This window comes from Apis mellifera, linkage group LG14 (genome assembly GCF_003254395.2).
Source record: "Apis mellifera strain DH4 linkage group LG14, Amel_HAv3.1, whole genome shotgun sequence".
Taxonomy (NCBI): Eukaryota; Metazoa; Arthropoda; class Insecta; order Hymenoptera; family Apidae; genus Apis; species Apis mellifera.
In genome coordinates, this window is record NC_037651.1 from 8,984,875 (window position 1) to 9,009,345 (window position 24,471).

General features: G+C 41.3%; 1 protein-coding gene across 1 annotated transcript; it reads right to left on the minus strand.

Moving 5' to 3' along the window:
- Window positions 1-3,276: 3,276 nt before the first annotated feature.
- On the minus strand, window positions 3,277-24,001 carry LOC408473. The gene is made up of 3 exons (XM_397501.6): window positions 23,068-24,001; window positions 12,409-12,502; window positions 3,277-6,413 (listed from the first exon to the last, which is right to left on the minus strand). Exons 1-3 carry the CDS (start codon window positions 23,110-23,112, stop codon window positions 5,806-5,808), a joined length of 747 nt encoding a protein of 248 aa, XP_397501.4. The 5' UTR covers window positions 23,113-24,001; the 3' UTR covers window positions 3,277-5,805.
- Between the last annotated feature and the right edge of the window lie 470 nt (window positions 24,002-24,471).

The following is a 24,471-nucleotide window of genomic DNA, read 5'->3' on the forward strand; positions in this document are numbered from 1 at the left end:
GTGAAAGGCGTGGAAAATCCCCTCGAACAAAGGGTATCTTTCTATATTCAGCCTCGACGTTGGATGGAAAAAAAAAGAAGAAGGAGAGATATCGATCGAAAAATTGGAAGGAAGAGAGAGATATCGGCGAATCATACTGTGTAGCCGTGTAAGCAAACGTGGAAATAATTAAGGAGGCAAGTTTGACGAGGCAAACGCGATACGGAACGAGGTAAAGGAGGCAGTCCCTCGATATCGATGAGCTGCCTTTATAATCGAATCGATCTTGACGAGAATGTTGGCAACCGGTTTTAATCCAGAGTTTAATTAGCGCATTACGAGGGGGTAGGTAGCATTAAACGATCGGCGATTCGATCTTTAAAGCAAACTTCCTTACCTCCCCAAATAAACGGATAAAGATTTATCTTTTGGTTAACGAGTTACGTGTCTCTCTCTCTCTCTCTTTCTATCTCCTTGAAGAACCTGTAGTAGTCGTGTTTTTCCCTCCGAATAAATAACCGTAATTTTCCGTGGACAGTTTCAATAACAGGGGACGCATCTTAAAAGAGACAAAAGACTTGGAGTGCGTACTTCGTGGTGAAAAAAAATTCCTTCTCCCTGAAATCTCTTATCGTTTTCTCCCATGTTTATATTTTCAGAGGGAGAGGTTGGGTATTAATGGTTGAAGGAATAACTAAAAATTTATATTGTAATAAATAAAGTTATTTCGAGCGAATTAAAATAAGATTAATTATTGTTATGTGTTCAAACGTTAAATAATTTTACTCGTAACCTCGAGATTCAAATTAAATTAAATTTTGCCCGTCACTACGCCTACTTTTCACGGAATTGAGCATTGACCCAAGGTTGAAAGAGTAATTAAAAATTTCGAATAAAGTTATTTTCAGCAATTATTCGCTTAAAATGCTTCAATTTATTCGCGATTATTATTATTATTATTACGTTTTGGACGTTAAATAATTTTATTTGTAACCTGGAAATTTAAATTAAATTAAATTTTGCTCATCATTGCATTTACGTTTCACACAACTGAATATTAACCCAAGGTTGAAAGAGTAACTAAAGTTATTTTGAACAATTATTTATCATTTTATTTGTAACTTCAAAATTCAAATTAAATTAAATTTTTCCCATCGCTGTCTACATCTCACAGAATTGGATATTAACCCAAGATCGAAAGACTATAACTAAAAATATATATAAAAATTTCGAATAAAGTTATTTTACTTTGAATAATTATTTATTATTTTATTTGTAACTTCAAAATTCAAATTAAATTAAATTAAATTTTTCCCATCACTGTCTACATTCCAGAATTATTCATTAAAATGCAATTACTCGTTAAAATAATTTTATTTGTAACTTCAAAATTCAAATTAAATTAAATTTTTCCCATTCTACAGAATTATTCGTTAAAATGCAATTATTCATTACTCATTAAAATAATTTTATTTGTAACTTCAAAATTTAAATGAAATTAAATTTTGCTCATCATTGTTTACATTTCACAGAATTGGGCATTGACCCAAGGTTGAAAGAGTAACTAAAAATTTTTCGAATAAAGTTATTTTACTTTGAACAATTTATTATTTTATTTGTAACTTCAAAATTCAAAATTCAAATTAAATTAAATTTTTCATTACTGTTTACATCGCACAGAATTGAACATTAATCCAAGGTTGAAAGAATAATTAAAAATTTCGAATAAAGTTATTTTTAGCAATTATTCGTCAAAATGCTTCAATTTATTCGCGATTATTATTATTATTATGTTTCGAACATTAAATAATTTTATTTGTAATCTCGAAATTTAAATTAAATTAAACTTTGCCCGTCACTGGCTACGTTCCACAGAATTGGAAATCGACCCAAGGTTGAAAAAGTAATTTTAAAAATTTCAAATAAAGTTATTTTACTTATTACAATTACTCATTATAACGAATAACATCTCTTCTTACGACAATCGATCCGCTTTATAACCACACGTTTGACGCTACGATTATTACGCATCGAACGATAAATTGTCGAAATAACTTTACATAAGATACTTTACGTAACATCAATTAATAATCTTGCCCATCACTGCTTCCAGGCATCTGCCGTATTCCCTTGAACCACGAGAGAAAGAGAGAGAAGAAACGACGAAGAGATCCCACGAATATTCCCTGTCCCAATATTTTCCAATCGACCCGGTGCAAGGAATTCGGACGATGGACGATCGGCATAAACCAACCTCCTCAACCCTTTCTCGTATTTTCACCCCCGCAGCTGACGAGCCACGGGGATACCATCTGACGGCTCGGCCAGGAACAGCTGTTCCCTCCCCTTCCAGCCATTCCTCCTCCTCCTCCCTCTCTCACTCTCTCTCTGTGCCAGGCCCGCACCGGTCCAAAAAATCGAGACGATTTCGTCCGGAAGAAGAAAAAGAAGAAGGAACCGAACACCCGGCACCGTGTTTCCGGGGTCGAGATTAGAGGGGAATCTAGAATAATCGACGAAAATCCGAAATTAAACGGCGAAACTTCATTCGAGGAAACTTGAAGAGGGGTGAATCTCGAATTGGGATCTCGGTTGGAGAGTCGACGGGTTATCAGGTTATCGAGATTCCCGACTGGGACGATAAGGGCGGCCAAAGTTTGACGATGGAGAAAGTTGGTGGAATTTGCGACTTGGGGATAGGAAAATCTCCCTCCCCTCCCCTTCCCTTCTTTCTATAAACGCGGTCAAATCGAGACAATTTAAAAAATGATTCTCAGAGAAGACTCGATCTCGATCGAGGTATTTCCAATCACGATTAGTTTGTTGCTCGATCGCCAATAACTTCTTCCGAATCCTTGAAACGACGAGAGAATCGAGATCTTGGGTTATATACAAGGGATAGGAATAAGCATAGATTCCCTTGGTAACAGCGGACTTATTTTCGAACGAACGTCGAAGACAACAAAAGTACCTCGACGGAGCAGATGCATGGCATGTGCTACGAACCGACACCAGATGCCCCATTGGCGTAGAGATCCCCGAGGCAAGCTGCCGCGATAAACCCGGGATCCTTTCTCGGCCGCGTGGTCGCGTGCCACGACTTCTCCATCCTCTCGATCCTCCAGAAGGATCCATCCATCCTCCTCTTCCGGTTTTTCGTAGGGGATCGCTCGAAAGCTTGCCGGTGGACACCTGGAAAATTGTCTCCGAGGAGCGAGATTTAAACTCGTGCAATTGCCTCGCGAGGAAGGGGATTGGAAGAAGAAAGGGAGGAACGATTAACTTAGCTCTCGTTTATTTACTGGTCAATGATGATTATCTACAATGATTTATTGTAAAAGTAACAAGTAGTATAAGTTAAAACGATACGATATCATACATATGTACAAGGAATCGACGAGGATCCTTCGTCGACGAACCGGGTTTGCTGTTCGAGTGGCCAACATGTGCCACGTCTCGTGCACGGAGAGGGAAAATTATTGTTTACGTCGAGATGGCGGGTGACCCGCGATCGAGGTCGATCGTCGATCCAAAATCACTCGCAAATCGCTCTATGATCTGTATATATTTATATATGTATAATTCTTATCACGCTCGTTCATCGATCCGAATGTCGACTCGTGTTCTCCACGCACGATCCATTTATTAGAGAAAATCGTATCGACTCGCAATCGATAAATACATTTATCTAATAGCGTTTGAATCCATCGACGACATTTGGATCCAAATTTCTCGTATACCATCTTCCTCTTTTCGAATCGGTCGAACATTGCACGGCATAATCGCGTTTCTCTTTCTCCAAGAGTAGACTCTTTCTTTTTTTCCTCTTGTTCTCTCTCTCTCTCTCTCTCTCTCTATTTAAAAGGTAGCGAGGATTTTTGTAGTTAAGGATAAGATTAACGAGCGATTGAAACGGAGGCACTTGATAAACGTGAGAAATTGCGAGAGGATTAACTGGGGCGAGATGCGATGCAACGTTCGAACAATTCGCACGAATTTGTCACGCGATTAAAATAATCTACAGGAGTTTGCCCTAGGAATATTTACTTTTTCTTTTTTTACTTTTTGTTTTTTTTTTTGTTTTTTTTTGTTGTTTTTTCGATCTCAAAACGAGCGTCTCTTCTCGCTTTTCGATCGAATTTCTCCTCTCGCGCGAGGAGGATCGAACAGGCAAAAAGTGTTGCGCGATAAAATAATCTACAGGTTTCTCTCTCTTGTGTAAGTGTTTTTTTTTTTTTTCATTTTTTTTTGTGATTTTTTTCTGAAAAAACGTCTCGACTATCGATTAAGAAACTCTGTAACAGGGGGTTAAACCCCCTCCCCCGTTGTTCTCGTTCATATCGATCCAGCGTATGAACCTCCCCCTCGTATTGACATCGTTTATTGACATTCGTTTCTCGCGGAGTCGAATCTAACGTCCAATGGATCGAGAGAGGGGAATTTTTCCTTAACCTAATAAATAACGCGATACGCAATAAATAACGAACATATCAGAGAGAAAAAAAAAACGATTATAGGTAAATACGCTAATGAAAAATAAGTATATGAAAAATAAAAAAAAAATAAAAAAGGAACGAGCGCTAAATCGCTAAAGAAAGAAAGAAAAAGCGACTCGTTGTACGAAATAAAAAAAATTAAATTAATCGTTACGCATAACGAATTTGGTGAAATCGCGAAGCGCGAAAAAATAAACGACGTGACCTTACGTTACGTAAGATACGTGACGCGCCATTGGATGTTAAGTTCATCCTCCCTCTGCTGTATCATCATCAATAGGATAGGAACCTGAAGAAGAGTCACGGATCACAATTAATACGATTCCATCTTTTCTCTCTTCCTTTCTTTCTCGGTGGAGAAAAAGGAACAAGAAAGGATCGATTTCGAAAATCCTCGCTAATCCCCGACTCTTCGTACACGCTTACACGGTTAGTTAGCAGTGCTTCTTTCTTCAAGTGCGTCTTAACCACTAGTTTAAAAATTTGTTCTTGAAACCTTTAGAATCTCTATTTTTAATAATACACGTACTTCGTCACGCGTGGGGAGAGAAAAATGAAGAGAGAGAGAGAGAGAGAGAAGAAAGGAAAGGAAAGAATATCACGAGAGAGGAGGGGGAAGAGCGGTCTCACTTTTGATTCTCACGCGGTAATATCCTCTCTCGTTGGCCGGAACGAGAAGCGACAACGGCCACTCCTCTCTTAGAGCGCGGCTACCGAGAGGAAGTTTTGGAATCCGCTCGACGAATCGAGCGCCGGTGTCCTCCTCTCTCTCTCTCTCGTGAAACAGCGTCCGCTTAACAAACATGAATGCATTTTAACACGAATGGGAAGAGCTGCCTCCTCCTCTCCTCCTCCTCTTTTTATATTTTCCTTTCCTTTTCTTTCTATCGCGACAGGCAAACCAGTGGACAAGATGATTGTGAAAAGTGAACGTGAAACTACCATTCTATATATCTCTAATAGAGGAGGAGAGATCGAACGTTAACGAGGCATTTTCCCTCTTTTTTAAAAGAAAAAAAAAGGCAAACGAATTTTATCATACGCAACAATCGTTTCCTCTCTTGTAAATTACCTCCCTCTTTTTCTTTCTTTTTCTCGATTCACATGGGGAAGCATCGCTAAAGAGGTTGCCCCCTCTCTCTCTCCCCTCGCGCATATACCTTCCGAAAACGGGGCAACGCGGTCTCCTTTCCAACCATCGCGTCCCAGATCGCGATTATCTCTCTCCTTCGTCGCTGCAAGCGGATTCCTCCTTTCGTGAGAAAAGGAGAGGAGAGGGTAAGAAGAAGTAGCTGGTATAGCTCTCGGATAAAAATCTAGAGCGACTGGTTTACGCGGCGTATCGAAGGAAGGCCCGTTCCCTCTGCACCTCCAGATGGTCCTTCATTGCCAACACCGTGGGATGATGAGGCGGCAATCCCTCGTCCTCCACCAGATATCTGACGGCCTCCGTCGCGCACGCATCCCAGCCGGCGTTCCAAGACGACGCGAGTACCTGCCCCGTCCTCTCGACGCCCCCCTCCTGCCCGATCCTCGAACGGGCGTCGGGACGGCGCGGTGGCCGTCGCCGCTGCCGTTTGCCGGACGCCGCCGCCGCGCACTCCCCATCCCCATCCCGCCTCCTCTCCCGTTTAAAGGGCGACGCGGCGTCGCGACAATCGCTCGCCCCCCCCTTCGAGCGAAGGCAAGTGTGATCCGCCGCTACGACGGGATCCGTCGTCGTTGCTGCCCTCTGCCTCTCGCGGCACTGCTTCAACTCGTTGGCCAAAGTGGCGGCCAGCTGGTGCAACAGCCTGCCGCCCTCCCGTTCCGCTTCCTCGTCCTCCTCCCCGTCCAACTCCACGCCCTCGTCCTCCGAGGAGGAGGAAGACGACACCAGGCTCTCCTCGTCCCCCTCCTCGTCCACGCCCAACAACGTCAGCAACCTCTCCGCGGCATCTGCGCAGAGACGGTGCAATGGATTTCGTATGTGCGTGCGTTACACCCGCGCAAGCAAACGATTACTTCGACGATTACTTCACCGTGAAAATCTTCGATATACTTGGAATTACGGAGAGAAGAAAGAGTAATGGTGATAAATGATGATAAAGGTGGATTGATATTTTTCAGGATAAGAGGAAAGGAAGAGAGAGAGAGAGAGAGGAATCGAAAGGGGAAAAATCGAGGAGGAATTCGGCCTTCCTCCTGTGGGAATCCTGCGCCATCACCCTCCCATGGGAACTACCTGTCGCTACCCCGCTACGCCTCTGTCCTTCCTCCTTTCTTCTTCCCGCGGATCGTCGAATTTCGCACGATCCTCCTCTCTCTCTTTCTTTCGAACCCATCCCTCTCGCTCGTGTGCGCCAAGGCACCCCTGCCCAACCTTTTCTCGAGAGTGGAGAACCTGATGGTGGTGGAGGGTCAGTTCGTCTTATTGTGGGAACCACGCCGTGATCGAACGATTAAACCGAGGATACGAAATTGGATCGTAATTACTTTGGATGGATTGGAGGAGGAGATTCTATTTTTTTTCTTTAAAAAGAGTGGCTCGATATCAAGATTTAAAGGGAGAGATTTTTTCTCTCCCACGATTTGTCTCAATTACGAGAAGATGGAGAGGAAATATTTGAAGGAAATATAGCCGGTCAGTTTGGTTTCGTGGAAAACGAATATATGGGGGATAATGGGGGATGCGTTGAATTAAGAAGAGGGAAGATACGTGTGGAGGTGTGTAATACGGTTGGATTAAAGGAGATTAAACAAGTTTTGGGGAACTATTAGTTTCTCTGGGAGAGAGGGATGAAGAGGAAAGTCTGCTGTTATGAATTATGTAACATTGTGTCTGGGTAGTCTGGAAAACAGAATTTGCGCGTATTTAGGCGGAAATGGTGTTTGCCGAGTGTGCATGGATGCCGGTTCTGATAAAATAGCGGTTGAAGGAAATATCCTCGCGCGAAAGGAGCGGTGAAATCTGTGGAACATCGAAGATCGATCAAACATAAATCTTCGTAATCCCTCTCTCTCTCTTTCTCTCTGTTTTATTTTTCTTTTCTTCCTCTCCATAAAAGTTCACAAGAGCGAGGAACGAGTTTAATAAATCTCGTCTCGCATAAATTGAAAAGGAAATTATAATTTATAGGAGTCGGTGTAGGGAACCGGATCGCGTCCAATCTCACGAGATTTTTTTCTCGATAGAGATCGCGCTCCCTTTTTCCTTTCCTTTTCTTTTCTTTCTTTCTTTCTTTCTTTTTTTTTTTCCTTCCTCTTCTTCCTCCTCCTCCTCTCTCTCCTTTCATCCCGCCGGAACGAAACGTCTGGACCAGTCACACACAAACGAGTTCATTGTTTTTTCCCTCCGGAGGACAACCCCCCCCTCCCTTCTTTCCTGGAACGTGGACGCCGGACGTTCCCACAGGGATAGCCAGATTTAAATGTCTTTCGGTTCTATGGTCTCTCGACCCAGGACGAGGAGAGGATGCGGATGGATTGGGTTAGGTTAGTCAACGATTTAAAGGTCTCCACGAAGGGTGAACCTAGTGTAGTTGGGTAACTACGCGTCCCACGGCAGAATTTCGCATTGCAATCCAAGATTGAAGAACAAAAAGTCGAAAATTTCAACAAATAAAGTTATTTTGAGCTAATTATTTATTAATGAATTTACTCGCAGCTATTATAATTAATCTACGATTATTATTGTTCCGAACAATAAATTATCAAAGTAATTTTATTCTTCAATTATTAAATTTTCTCTATCTCTACGTGGCAGAATTGGATATTAATCAAGAATTGAAGAAGTAACCGGTCGAAAATTTCAAATAAAGTTATTTTGAGATAATTAGAAATTGTTTTATCAACGAATTCAAATTTACTCGCAGCTGTTATAATTTGGATCCGTTTGGCAATCCACGATTGTTTCGAATAATAAATTATCAAAGTAATTTTATTTTTCAATTATTAAATTTTCCCTATCTCTACGTGGCAGAATTGAATATTAATCAAGAATTGAAGAAGTAACTGATCGAAAATTTTGAATAAAGTTACTTTGAGATAATTAATAATTATTTATTAATGAATTTATTATTATAATTGATCCGTTTGGCAATCCACGATTGTTTCGAATAATAAATTATCAAAGTAATTTTATTCTTCATTTATTATTAAATTTTTCCTATCATTCTCTATGTGGCAGAATTGGATATTAACCAAAAATTGAAGAAATAACCAATCGAAAATTTCGAATAAAGTTACTTTGAGATAATTATTTATTAATGAATTTAATAAATATCAATAAATTATCAAAGTAATTATTCGTTACTTCAACTATTAAATCACTTCTCTATGTCTTACAGAATTGGACCATTAAGGTTAAAAAGTAACTAAAAATTTCGAATAATACTTTAAATAATCACTCGTTAAAATGCTCATTAATTTACTCGTAGCTATTACAATTGATCCGCTTTTCGTTTGCCAACCTAATTATTTCGAACGATGAATTAAAGTAAACTTTACTCGCAACTTCGGCTGTAAAATTTTGCCCAAACGTCTCAAACGACAACTGGCCAACGATCTTTGATATTCGAGACGAAAATTGAAAAGGAAAAAAACGTGGATAGAAATGACTCGAGCTCGAAAGAAGAGCGAACTATAAAACCCGGATAAAAGTTTCACGAGATCCATTTAAAAGATTCCGCTCGTTCAAAAAAAGAAGATGATCGTTTGCCCGCCAAGAATAAACCCTTCTTCCGTCAATTTACGACATCCTCCTTCTCCTTCCTCCCCTCGACAATGTCCATCGTTACGTTACGTTACGTTAAGATGATCAATGGAATAAATCCTCCTTTCTCGAAAAAGAGGCGAGTAAAAACGTTCCTTCAGCGTGTTACAGATTATCGACGTTCGATCGGAGGGAAAAAAGAAGATCATTCTCCTCCCCCCGGAAGAGGAGAAGAGAAACGAAACGAAATTTATAGATAAGAGCATGAATTCGATCCTCTTTCTATCATTCAACCATTTCGACTGGAGAAATTACCGAAACGATCTCCGGAGGAGGAGGATTGAAACGGTTGTAAGAAAATGCAAGCACCACCTATTAGCATGTTTAAAATTCATATCTCAGAAAGGGATCCCAATAACTTATTTTTTTCGTGTTCGTCGCTTTTCGATGATTAATTATTAAACGAAACGGTCTCACGAATCTTACGAATGGACTTTTGGAAACAGTTATCCCGGTTATCTTGTTCTCCTCCCTCCAGTTATTGGCCATTAAACCCGAAGACGAAGAGGTGACTCGGCAATTAAAACCGGTTAAAAATAAAAAAAAATCGCTCGAAACGATCGCTTATTAAAATGCTTGAACAACATTTATAGCTGTTATAATGCTGTTCGTTTATAATAATCGTTTGGCATGGATTATGGAAGCACGCGTAACATCAACTGTTATAATTTTGCGGGCAAATGTGCGACATTTCCTTGGGGGAAAAGCTCGTCCATTGCTCCAATCGAGATCGAACTCCCTTTAACACTCACTTCTTTATCCAAATTATTATTATTATCATCATGATCACTATGAAGATCGAAGCAATATTGGAAAAATTAGGTCGAGGTGTGGAGCAACGAAGGAAAAGGATCATTGAAATTCTCAGGTAAGAAGAAGGGAGGGGAAGAATAAAAATTTCCTGGGATTTTTATGCGAGCATCCTCCTAGGATGGAAAAGGATCGAGAAACGTTTCGAGCCCAGCCGTGAGTTTCTCGCATGGAAAGCAACAAATTTTCCCATATTCCCGGGGAAACTCGATTATCCCCCTCCCCTTTCCTTCCCTCCGTTTCTTTGACAAAGAAGTCGTCGACGTTCGGCCTACGTGGTTTCGTTCAAGCAACACAAGGAACTCGAGGAATAAAGTTCGTTCTCGAATAGAAATTTCGAATAAATTCGATCGCAATTCGTTGTAAAAGCTCGTTTATAACGATCGTCTTACGTATATCAGCGAGTGCAACGAGTCTCTCTCTCTCTCTATATATATTCCTTGACGAGATTGCGAGCGTTCGAAACGCTTTTGGGTATCGATAAATTACAAACGTTTCCCTCTTTTTTTTCTTCCTTTCCTTGGACGATAAAACCGGCCAAGGATCGTTGAACGTACGATACGGGGGGAGAGAGAGATAAAAGTGACGACCGTTCCGGCCAATTAAAGAAATCGGGGAATAAATAAGAGATGGGGGGGTCTTTTTTACAAATTATCGATCGAAAAGACGACGCGTGCGGATTAAAGCAATTAAAAAGAGCGAAAGAACGAAGAAGAAAGAGGGAACACTGTGTGTGCGATGTCGGTGGTTCTCTCGAATCGAATTTTTTCAGGATGGATCGCGTGATCGCATCCAAGAGTTCCAAGAGTTCCTCGAAGGAATCGAGGAGCAGCTATAAGGGAAACGCTCGAAGAGAAGATGGAGGGGAGGAGCGGGTAATTAGGGCCGATCATTATCGGTGCAGGTGGACAGGTCACGAATCGAGGAGAAGAGATATACGTTCGAATTCGAATGACAACCGAGGCGTCGAGGCGGAGAATCTTAGCTGTCCCCGAAACAATCGGGCGAGAAAAATCTTTGCGGAGAAGAAGAAATTGCAGCGACTCGTCCCCGGCCTCGACTTTGACTGTTCAACCGAGACGAGAACCGGGGAGGCGAGCCTCCTCCTCCTCCTCCTCTTTCTCCTCCTCTTTTCGCAATCTCGTTGTTATTGCTTTCTCCACGCTCCCTTCTGTTCTTTCTTCCTCGACGGATTCCTTTGAACCTTCCTTTTTTCCCATCCTCTTTCTTTTCTCCTCTCCGACAGAAGAGCGAAAAACTGGTATTCCGCGTAGTTTCTAATTTGGAGAATTCCCCTTTCCCTCTTCTCTCTCTCCCTCTTTTATCTCGAGAATCCTTTGAAAAATATTTGATTCGTTGGTCTTTTATCCCACGATCAACCAGGAGGATGTAATTTCATAACTGTCACATTTTTGCGACACGGAGAGAGAGAGAGAGAGAGAGAGACAAAGGGAGAAAGAAACGCGAAGAAAACGCGTTTTCGTTTTCACGAAGCTTACGAGGAGGCAGGGATAGGGATAGGCAACGAAGCTTGAACACCGTTGACAAAGAGTTTTCTTGCGGCTGTAAATAATTATTCTGTCTCGGGGATATTAGGGGGAAAATATTCCCTCTTTGTGCGAGCGGGGAGGGAGGGGGCAGTAATTGCATTTCTGCCAATTTTCCCCGCAGCTGAACGTTTATTTAGCTTAACAATTTTCGAGAGCCCACCCTCCCCTCTCTTCCCTCGAGCGCCCACCGCCGTTATTCCGCCTCGTTACACCGCCAACCTATTCTCTCTCCCTCCCTCTCTCTCTCTTAATATCTCTCTCTCTCCCTCCCCGACAATTTAATTAACGAGCAAATAAAGTGCGCGAATGCACACCGCAGGAGGAGGGATGATGAAAGGAGAGAGGGAGTAGTGTAAAACAAGGGGGTAGTTAGGAATAGAAATGGAAACGAGGATATTCCAAGGAGCAATTTGAATTGCAAGAAACTTGTTTGCGCGCTTTATGAATGCCTCCAGGGATAATGATATTATATCATCGAGAAGAGAGAGAGAGAAAGGAAGCAACCAAACTTGCGTCGTGATTATTCTAGATCCCCTTCTCTCTCTTTGAGGGAGGAGAAAAAGAAATAAGCAGTCGAGAAGGAAGAAGGAAGATTCTGGAGAAAGATTTTATCCGTTTATTCGACCCTCGTTTCAATTAACCCGATTGTTATTAACCGATGATCGCGGCGACCCCAACAGTTTTCGAGTGGCGCTCGATCGCGCCCCTAATTGCGCCCCTCTTTGAACGAAAACATCCTGTTCACCCTTCCAGAAGGAGTGGAAAGGTAAAGGGAAGAGGAGGAGGAGGAAGAGGGGAGGAAGAATGAAAGTTTAATTACCTCGAATCGTCGGGGATGAATCCGCGACGTCGGTCGCGAGATCGACCAGCTCGTCCAACCCTCCTGCGTCCCCCTCGCAGTCCATCATCGTGTCCTGAAACCAAAACGTCATTCTTTTCATCGTTTCTTGCCTCCTCTTCTTTCATTTTCTTTTCTCTCTCTCTCGAAAATGATCGTTTCTCGATATTCTATCGAAATATCGATATTCTCCGCAACGAAGAAGAGGTTAGATTCGTACATTTGATTGTTAATTTAACCTCGGTTGGAAAACCGAGGTTTCGTTTTATAGTATAAAGCACATTGATAAGATTTATTGTTATTAAATGACGAATATCCGTGATATTATAATCGAGAAATCGGGACAAATACACGTAACTTCTTAAGGCGAAAAAAATTGGAAAGAAGACATGTTAATTAATCGTATTTCCTCCCGAAATTCAATTTCGAAAAATTGAAGCCATCGAATAACATCATTGTAATCCGTCGTTACACCTTTCCTTTTTATTTATAATATTACATAAAATTGCATGAATATGAAAAAACGATGGCAAAAACTGATTCAATGGGTCCTCGATTTCGCATAAAATCGACCTGCGCCGAATCACGGTTAATTCGTTAAACCTTCTCCAATCCCTCGAAAGCTGACCAACGTTAACAAAGAGAGGATTAAAAAGGGGAAGGCGTGAACAAAATCCAACCCGTAAGAAGGGTGAATCGATGCAGGGTGTTTTTTGAAGAAAAAGAAAAAAGAAAGAATCTGGTGGAAGCAAATGGTTAAACGATACGACGACTCGATTCGATTCGCGATCGAGTAAGCTTTGCTTCGAAATTATCGCCAATGATGACGAGTAGACGGTGATTAATCCTGATTAAATTATTGTTATCGGCGATAATTGACGAGCAGCGAAATTCATATCGGCAAATTTTATAGCGAGATTTTATTAGAGCGTGTGCTCTAACGATTAATTGAGCGAGCCGTTTGCCTCGAAACTAACACAATCGATTACGACGCGGATGATTTATAGGATTTAACGAGAAGATAATCATCGTTTCTCATTCATTCTTCAGAAACGCTTACTCGTTTGCCAATTGTAATTTCTTTCGACTTGATCTTCTACTCGATCTTTAAAACCGTCATCCCTGAAAAATTTTCACTCACGTTTCGTTCGTTCAGTCATCCGTAATTAAAGGTGATCGGGCAAATTTATTGGATGGGGTGCGTGCGCCCGCGAAAATGCGCCCAGTGACCCAGAGAACGAGGCGAATAAACGACCGTGAAAACCGACCGGTCACCCTCGCCCCTTCCACCGATATCCCTCGCCAATTTTACGGCCTCTGGTTGACTTGGAGAAAAAAGAGAAGGAAATTATTTCGATGACGAGAAAAACGGGGGCAAAGCATGGGAATTTTTTTCTTTTTCGTCGAAGAGAAACGATAATAATCTCGGGCAATAATTATCCAAACGGACGAAAGGGTAACCACCCTGTCCGCGAAGGATGACGTGGGTTCAAAGACACCGTAAAAAAGAAAATATTGGATGATTTCGACGTACGTTTCGTGAAGAAACGAATCTCTGTCGAGGAGGATGCTTGCGTTATCAATCGAAGGAGCGCAATTTCGATGAGAAATCGTGTAAATGTGTGTAAATGCTCGTGGCAAGTATGCAAATCTCTCAATTTTTGGTTAAATTGATCCAATATTACAAAAAGTTTCGCGAATAAAAAAATTCTCTCCAAAGGGATGAAGGAGAGGAGAGAAAGAAAAGGAAAGAGAAATCCTACGAGAAGCTCATTGCAACGTTTATTATTAACATTGGGGCGCGATTTCGGTTATAATTGAGAGACTTCAAATTTGCAGTTTTCCACTGCTGCGATTAAAAAAAGGATCGGCCAAATATTTATTGCCGTGGATCGATACGATGTTTCGTTTCAAGAGCTCGAGTCTTTGCGCAAGTTGTTTCGAGGAGACGGAGGAGGAGGAGGAAAGAATATTTTCATCGTGGAAAACGGGAGGATAATAAACGGGCGATAAAACGAGGATGAGTTTAAAGAAAAAAAGAAATAAAGTGGAGAAACTTTCCTCCACTTTTGCTTGGAATTTATTTTTCTCCTCTTCTTCTGGATGGCCGACGGAGAAGAATCTTTTTTCTCAGCATCCCGTCTCAAAACTTTCCACCCCGACAATTGCGAATCAAGAATACAATTTATGCTCGCCGCCCAATCGGAAGTTTTGGAGCGTTGCGGCAAGATTAAGCGTGGTGGAAGATTAATAGCGCATCCGCGGGATATTGATTTCGCGAGGGTAAATAAAGCTCCTCCGCAAACTGACCCAGTTCTCGGCCGAGATTTCCGTGGTTAATCGAGCCCTTGACACGATGATTGCAAGGATGGCGACGGTGTCTCGAAGGGGCGCGCGCAGTGAACAAGGGAGAGCAAAGGGAGAAGGAAGAGAAAGGAAATTTCTCTTCAGGGCGGTGAACTCCGTTTCAAACTATTTCAAGAATCGTAACGTTCACGCCACCTTCAATTCTCCAGGACATAAATTTCCATCCTACTTTCCACGGACGAAGGAACAATTTGCCCTCCCCTCCTCTGCACGCTGTATTTTTACGACGAGAAATACGGTCGAGACGTAAAGATAAACCTCTACGTCTCGGAGAATCCTGGAAAGAAAATTTTTTCGAGATTCAATTTCACTCGAAATCCTTCCTCCAACTTTTGCAACTTCGTTTATCCCCGTCTGCTTTAATTTAAACCAGATTTAAATAACGTAAAGCGTTCCTTGTGTAATTGTGCGCCTATATTGTTCGAAAAAACTCGTGCTCGAGAAAGTTTCTCGCTCGAAAGAAGGAAAAGATCGAGGAAAAAATCGCCGAAAGATCCAACGAGAGTAAGATAAAGAAGGACGTGTAAAAGAAGATGGCGTGGATCGGTTCTTGGTCGATTGTTTCTTTTCGAGGGAGGGAGAAAGGGTGAAAAGCGTGAGTTATATAAAGCGCGAGAACAACGATGAAAGCCCTGGACAACAACGGGAAGCGTAGGAAACCGCTCGCTCGTTAAATAAAAGTTTGTAACGAGGTAGAAAATGAACGCGCGAAAAGATGGATTAGCGTGTTGAAAAAGCTAATACGTTAACAAGCTGTTGCACACCTCTTCCCTTCTCTCTTCTTTTCTCTTCTTCTTCTTTTTTTTCCTTCGTTCGATCACATCTCGTTAATCTCTTCTCTCTTGAATAAACAACGAGTCGATCCTCGTGATTTAAACGAAGTTTGATCGGTTTCTTTTTCGTTTTTTAATTATTATCTCGTATATTTTAAGCGACATTTCCCTTTTCGAAATCGAAGAGACGTCGAGAATATATGTATGCCGAAAAACACAGGTTAATTCATCACAGTTGAGACGCAGAATTAATCAGAAATTAGCCTCGTTACGAGGCTATCCAACCAATCCCTCGAACAGGCTTATCAATTTTAAACGCGCGTAAATGCCCGATAAACGGGGACTAATTTGGTCCATAAAATGCTCGCGCAAATTACTTCCGCCCCTCCCTCTCTCTCTCTCTCTCTCTCTCTTTACCATCGATCTAAATTACAAATACAAAGGAATTTTAATAACCGGTCGTTCACTCGGCGAGCATTAATATAAATTAGAACGAAATTAACTCGGATGATACGGTAATCCGTGACGAAATTGGCGAAACTTTTTCCCTCCCTCAATAGGTATGGATGATAGATAAATGGAAAATCCACGATAAGTAAATACTATGGTTTCGACGGGAAATTTCATTCCCCAGGATTCGTTAACGTTATTCGGTCTCGGTTTTTTTTGCTCGAGCATTCGAGCTTCGAAATTATTCGCTCGTTTCTTTATAAATTTAGTTGGATAAATACGCGATAAATATGTTCGATGGAAAAAATGCATAAGTTCCAAAATTGCCCAATTTTCTCTTTTTTTATAAATGATAAGTAAATGGAAAATCCACAATAAATACGTTCGAAAATTTGATTATTCAGAGGTGCACGAGTTCCAAAATTGCCTAATTTTCTCTTTTTTTATAAATGATAAATAAATGAAAAATCCACGATAAATACATTCGAAAATTTGATTGTTCAGAGGTGCACGAGTTCCAAAATTGCCTAATTTTTTCTTTTTTTATAAATGATAAATAAATGAAAAATCCACGATAAATACATTCGAAAATTTGATTATAAATAATAAATTTGATCAATAGATAAATAAAAAATCCACGATAAATACATTCAATGGAAAATTTAATTATTCAAAAGTGCACGAGCTCCAAAATTGCCTAATTTTTTTTTTTATAAATAATAAATAAATGAAAAATCCACGATAAATACATTCAATGGAAAATTTGATTATTCAAAGATGCATGAGGCAAAGGTTTGCCTAATTTATTTTTTTTTATAAATGATAAGTAAATGGAAAATCCAGGATAAATACATTCGAAAATTTGATTATAAATAATAAATTTGATCAATAGATAAATGAAAAATCCAGGATAAATACGTTCGATGGAAAATTTAATTATTCAAAAGTGCACGAGCTCCTAATTTTTTTTTATAAATAATAAATAAATGAAAAATCCACGATAAATACGTTCAATCGAAAATTTAATTATTCAAAAGTTCACGAGCTCCAAATTGCCTAATTTTTTCTTTTTTTTTTATAAATAATAAATAAATGAAAAATCCACGATAAATACGTTCGATGGAAAATTTGATTATTCGAAGCTAACACGAGCTCCGAAATTGCCTACTGTCTTTTTTTTCCAAATAATAGATAAACGAAAAATCCGCGAGAAACACGGATGGAAAATTTGATTGGACAAATTTCGAACGGATCCTCGAAAAGCGAACAGAGATCGTTAATGAGCGAGTAGTCCCGTTCTCTCTACTTTTTATTCCCGCGAAATTGCCTAATTTTTCTTTTCCTTCCCCCCCCCTCCCCTCCCCCAAATGACGGAAATAAATAAATGGAAAAATCCGCGACAAATACGGGACGGGCGGGAAATTTGATTGGAAAGAATTTAATGGATTATCGAAAGGGGGGGTGGGATATCGTTAATGAGCGTCTCGTTTCGATTTTTATTCACGCGGAGGGAGGGGGTTACGTGCATCGTTTAATTCTTGTAACTGGAATGGTGGCCAGCCAGGTCGGCGCACTGTGTCTGCTATCGAAAACCGATATTTTTGCCTGCAAGGTAGCGGAACGACAAGCCCCGGAAAAAGGGGGTGGTAAAATATTGACATGATACAATAAACGATCCTATCGACGACCACTGTATCTTTCCTCCTGTTGAATTATCCAATTTTATTCTCCTCCTCTTTGCTCCCATAATGTGCGCCGCGTCAATGCTAATTAAAAGAATTACAGGAGGGAAAAGAAGAACGAGGATAATAAAGAAAAAAGAAGTTAATTATCGATATACATCGAAGAAATCGACAATAATAAACGAGAGACCGAGAAGGATATCGTATAACCAAAAATAAACGTCTCTTTAAAAATATAATTTAATGAATGAATCCCTCTTCCTCATTTTTCCAACAGATCCCCTTTATACATTTTTTCATTTATAATAAAACATTTTAAATTAACACGCATAATTTCCACTTTCAAAGATTCTTTTAATCTCGAAATATATTAATAAATTACACTCTTTGATCAAAAGTATTTACAAGCATTCGAATCCTTATTACGAAGGAGAGAAGAGAGAAACGTAAAAATTACGCGCGAGGATTCCCAGCGACGTTGGCGATGGAAAATTGATCGGAAATTTAAACGATAAGAGCGGCATGTAAAAATCGAAGGCGGCCAAGGTGGGTATAGATGGAGAGGGGAGAGGAGGAGCCGATAATCGGCTAATCGATGGAAATAAAAGGGGTCGAAAACGAGGTCCCGTATAGCGGTATTAATTCGCTTACAACATTTTTATGCGGCGCTCGTTTTATTGAAACGCAGTTATCGTCCTGCGGACCGATATCGAATATCGATACTCTTGCGCGAGCATGGATGTGCAAGGTAAAAGAGAAAGAGAGAGAGAGAGGGAACAAAACGCGCTGGTTCGTAAACGATATATATATATATATATATACATATATCGTCGTATCGTAAATATGATACGGGCCCATCCACGTTTTGCATGTTATAAATCGATTTTACACCGAGAACCGATAAAACGGGACGCTTAACAGAATCGTTGTTGTATCTCGAATAAATGCACTCTCGACGTTAAGAGAGGAAGAGGTTGGATACGAGAGAGAGAGAGGGTGAAAGGGGAGGGAAAAAAGAGAGGAAGAGAGAGAGAAATCCATTGGACAAATAGCCGGGCTTTGTTGCGAGGATAATTTAAAGAGGAAAAAAAAGAGGAGGGAAGATAAAAAGGAGAGACGGGAGATGGAGGTTTTTATCGCATCGGGGACAAAGTGGTGACAGTAAGCTGATCAAGTGGATATTTCGTTTGCTCTGGATTAAAATTTAAAGAGAGGGCGGGCACGTTGTTTAACGCTTTGTATAATTTTGATTAAATGTCTACACGAGTGGATATATCATATCCAATGGTAAATTGTACGTTTTAAAATTGAGAACGTGTTTCGAATGGTTTGGTTATTAAATTATAAAATTTCGTTCGTTTCTACGTGATTCCGTTTCGAGATAGCGCGTGCCCCCGTATATATGTCCGTGTTTCTCTTTCTTTTCTCATTTAAAAAAAAATGAGAAATGGAATTAAAAGATAAGCTTGGATTCACGGGATAATTCCCGTGATGAAAAAGAGGGGAAAAATTCAAAGGGATACGGATTCTGTCTCTGTATGAAAAGAGGTAAAAGAAGAAAAGAAAAAAAAGATAGGAAAAGTTTTCGGTAGCGAAATAAGATTCTATTTGAAATTTAGATTTTTCCCCGACAACTGAACGTTGAGGGACGAAAAACCGGTAACGATTTCGATACGGAAGGAGGGAATATTCCAACCGAGGCTTCTTGCCATCGATTTCACAGGAATTCCTGTATCGATTTATCGAAAATTATTATCTCTCCAATTTTCTTCCTTCTCTTCTTCCTTTTTCTTTCCAATTTTCGCGAAGTAAATTCAAAAAAATGAGAGAGAAAAAAAAGAAAAGCCAAAATTCGATTCGAATTGATTCTCGAACGAAGAATGCTCTCAAAGATAAATCAGATGCGTTCAGACAATTTTCAAGATCGATGAATTGGTACGCGACAGAAAGAGAAAAAGGAAAAAATTCTAATCGATCGAGAAAAACTGTGCAATTAAATGATTAAAACATAAAGCTTTTCAACTACGTGGAAAATCTAAGACCAGAGAACTCCTCACGTCCCTATACGTGCTATCTGGGCGGAAGGAAGGAGTCGAAAGGGTGGAAAGTAATATCTGCCGGTAGCGGAGAACTTATGCGGCCAGTCTCCGTGTAATCGTGCTTTGTGTCTTATCGAGATGCTGAAAATCGCGTAATTGCAACGCGCTTTTTCCTTTACACTCCTCTACGCAACCTGAACGCAAAAATGAAGAGAAAGAAAATGTTTTTCCCTCCCTTCCTTCATTCGTGCCTCGATACAGATAAAATTCCAGACGAAAAGGTCTCGTTGGAAATTGCTGAACGAACGCTACTTTCTTTCTTCTTTTCTTCTCCTTCTTCTTCTTCCTGCTTCGACAGAGTTTGGACGAGATTGGACGCGGTTGAACGTTTCCAGGCGAAATGAGATTTTAATTAGCGCGACCCTGGTATCGTTGCTGTTGCTCGGGGTAATCCAAAGATCGGGGGGGGAGGAAAGAATATCATGAGCTCTCCGGGGGATTTAAATTTCCTCGTCATTTCCCCCCCTCCCAACGTGTAATTTAACCGAGCGCGAATTGTTTCGTGCGAAACGAGCATTAAGCGAGGATAGGATAATCCTCGGCATTAATTCAATGGAGACATCTTCTTTCGACGAAAAACAACAATAAGGGAGCGAGAATTATCTCAAGAGTTTAGATCGAAAAAAGAAGAAAGAAAAAATTCGAAATAAAGAAGGGATCGACGTCGAATCCTTGTTTCGTGTAATTAATAATTGCAAAAGGATTTTACGATCCTTACTGCGTCCTTTTTCCTATCGTCGTACAATCGAGATGGAAATTTTATCGACTGAGTCGACGATGTTCTCTTACATCTTGGTTGTGGCAACAACGAGTTGAAGAAAACAATTATTTAACGATCCCAACTGCTCCGTAATCCGTAATTGCGATTTCAATTTGATTTTAATTAAAATTTCCGTGTAACGAGCTCCGTCGTCAAAAGTCTTTTCAACGTTTTGGACGAGAAGACGCGTCCGTTTTCAACAATCAAAGCGCACGAGGATTCGAGGGAAAAAGGAGATAGTTTCTTTGCGCGCGCATGAGAGAGAGAGAGAGAGAGGATACCGCTTCGGGCGCAGGACGATTATTAAACGCACGAAATTACTGTTAATACAGTGGACAGGAATGCATCGGCTTTAATTGGTATGCGGCGAGTACCATTAACGTTTTAATTAGCGGCAAGCAAGCTCGATACACGTCGACCGACATTTCCTTTCGGCGTTCACGATCGATGCACCGGCATTATAACCTGTTAACGTTCTATTTATGGGACGAACGCGTTTTCTTCCCTCGGCGAGGATTCCGCGAAGCGGCTCGAAAATGCTTTCTTCTTTCTCTCTCTCTTTCTTTTCAATTAGAATCCCGCGAGAGATCAACGCCTCCTTCCGAATTTTATCAATCGTTTCCCTTTTTATCCTTTCCAACCATTCAATCGTTCGCGAGAAATGCTTTTTTCCCTTTTAATTAGAAATCAACATCGATCTAAATTTTATCAGTTTCCTCGATCCCTGAAAATCTTTTCAATTCTTATATTCGTGTCGAATCCAACTATTATCCAATATTTCTTTTTTTTTCTTCAATTAGAGCCTCTTTAAGGGAAATGCAACACTTCATTAATTCGAATTTCATCGATTTTGTAATCTTATCATTTTATATACGGAAAATTTTGAAGAATTTTTAAAACACTATTATTACCGAGATAGAGAAAATTATTAAAGTGAATCTTATTCAGAGGGATATTTGCTGCCTCGTCGAGAAGCGTTTTCTTTCTTCTTCTTCTTCTTTTTCTTCTTTTTTCCGTTTCTATACAGTTGCATTATTCTGCAAGGAGTCGAGTGCTCATGAATAATGACTCGGGCGAAACGGTAGAGGGAACAAATTATTTCTCGTGTCGTCACAGCCAACAGCAACGCGAGCCAGCATTGACAAATTACTTTTCGGGAGAAAACGTGTTACAAGATAGAAAAGTAAACTATCGTTTTACTTTTGCAATGGAAGTGGCAACATTTTTATGTTACGAGCCACGGTTCATCAATCCTTGATCTCTCTTCCTTTCTTCTTCTTCTTTTTTTTCTTTTCTTTCCTTTTCTTCGAAAGAACGAATCCGATACGAAGAAAATTATACGTACACGTTTACACGTCGAAACTTTTTTCTTTTTACTCGAGGATCGAGTTTTCTTCCGGCTCGAACAGAAAGATGGCTGTTTACCGCAACGTTAGACATTTTTTTAATCGATCCGAAGCTTCCTTTTTTTCCTTCCCGAGAACGAGTCGTCGCTACGTTGAACCTCTTAATTAGCGGCGAACTTTAAATAACGCCACCTTTTAAAACCGAATCCTTTTCTCTCTCTTTCCAAGCCTAAAAAAGAAATTAACGGCACACTCCGAAGAGTTCCCTCTATTTTTCCACGAGGAATCGCGAGATATCTCGTGCAATCCGGGTTGAAGAGAAAATTTGTTCCATCTTCGGTAGAGTAGAGTCATAAAGTAGAGTCGAGAAAATTGAGAGCAAATTCTATTCCCCCGTGGGTAAAAGGAGCCCGGCCAAAGAGTCGAATAAAATGCGCGTATATAAGGGGAACCTATAGAAAACGGGGACGAGTATCTTGAACATAAAACGAATGCAAATTTACATACGTACCGGTGGAGAGGAGGAAGATACCGGGAGAACCGATAGCGATATTGGATTCGTGATCCCCCTTTTCCTTGTATACGTGGAAAATTTAATCGTATCTTAATTTTCGCGACGCGAAAAATGCGTCAAAAATTCGACGTCAAACAAACGTCGAATGCTATAGATATAGATAAGAAATTCCTTCGAATTATAATCCAGCCGAGCGTGTGTCGGTAAAGTGAAATTCGAAATTCGAAGGAGGGAAAAAGAAGAGAAATTTTTTGCAAGCGTAAAATGAGCAACGAGCGTTGTCAAAGTTTACAGGACGAGGCGTTAAATCGCGGATAAAATATAACGATAAGCACCGGTGGAAAGCCGGCAGACCGAGGTGGGACGCGTTTCCTTTCCGGGACCCCTATAAACGGGCCACTATACACGGTGCACAAGGTGTTTCTATAAATCGTCGCTCTGGCGCAAACGATTTTTTCCATCATATTTCTCTACCGACTTTCATTTCTAAATTGTCTTCCAAAGTTTTGATTCTTCTCGACAGAAAACCGACAAGGAGTTCTCCTTTCGGTTGTCGCGATCAAATGTCGGATAATGGAAAAGACCGGGAGCGAAGAAACGAAACAGCAAGAGAAACGAAACGAAACCGACTTCTATCATCTATTACGTACCTCGGACAAGGAGTCCTCCGACATCATATCGCTGGTATCTCTCATGACTCCCAATGGAAACTAGCACCGACAACAATCACTCAACGCCCACGTTTTATCCGTTTCCTCCTCGGGCTCCTCGGGTGTATCTTTCTTCGCTCGATGTTGCACGTTCCTCCTCCTTCTTTTCCTTCTCTTTCCTCTTCTCTTCTTCTTTTTCTTCTTCTTCTTCTTCTTCCTCTTCCTATTCTTCCTTCGCTTGCCACTCGTCGTCCTCGTCGTCGTCGTCGTCGAAAGAGAAAGAATCTAGTTAGCTTTCTTTCTTTCTTTCACCGATGAACGTGCACGAGAAACTTAAAACGGCTCGGCTGTGACGAACGGGAGAGAGAAAGAGAAAAGAGCGCTCCCTCTTGTCACGAGCACATTGTCCCGATCGCGTTTACGGACCCGTGTTCGTTTTAAACGCACGTTATAACTTTGGTCGTTGGATCGATCGTATCGTAACGTGTCACTTTCCTCCCTCTTTCTCTCTTTCTATCTCCCTCTTACACTCCGCTCCTCTTCTCTCTTCCCTTCTCTCACACTCTCTCTCTCTCTATATGTATATATATATATATATGTCGTTCTTCTTCGTTCACCCGCCGTTTCCCTTCGGAAACCGTGTACTCGCGACACGCACAGCTTCCGTTTCCGATTGGCCAGGACACGTCGGGATGGATTCCGCGGACGATCAACCGGATCCCGGATTCGGTTCCACTTCTTGTCGGCGACGTGGTGGTGGGAACCGAGCGTGGCGAGCTTGAGGAGCTCACTAGAGGATCGCGGCTCGACCCATCGGTGGACGCGGCTTTGGAAACACTGAGGAGCGCTGTCAGGTAACGAAGCAAGGGAGCAGGTCGACGGACAGCCACCAGCCAGACACTGGCCTCCATGACATTGCTCCCGTCCTCCTCTACCCACCGCACTCTCTCTCTCTCTCTCTCTCTCCCTCGCACCAGAGGCCACGCTACTCCGTGCTTGCAGCTGCCTTCCCTCCCCTCCCTTTCCAGCTCCCTTCTCGCTCTCCGCGCTCGCGAGCTCCCCCCACTTCCAACTCCGCGTTTCACTCTCTGCGTTCCCCTTTCGAGACGGGCTCCTTTTCTCTCTCTCTCTATGTTTCTCTCTCGTTCTCTCTCTACATCCCCTCTCTTCCTCTTTCGCTCCGCTCTCGCCCAACGTCCCCTCTCCTTTCCCCTTCTCCCTCTCCCTCATCGGCCGCATATCTATCCGATTCTCGGCCGCTTCTCCTCCTTCTCCTTCCTTCGCGAACACTCTCCCTCTCGCTCCCTCCCCCCCCCGCGCCCAGAAAGTTTCCCGCAGAACCTATGTCGAGACAACCACCGCCGTTTGACCACGGACAGACGGATCGTCGATCGGATCGTCGGC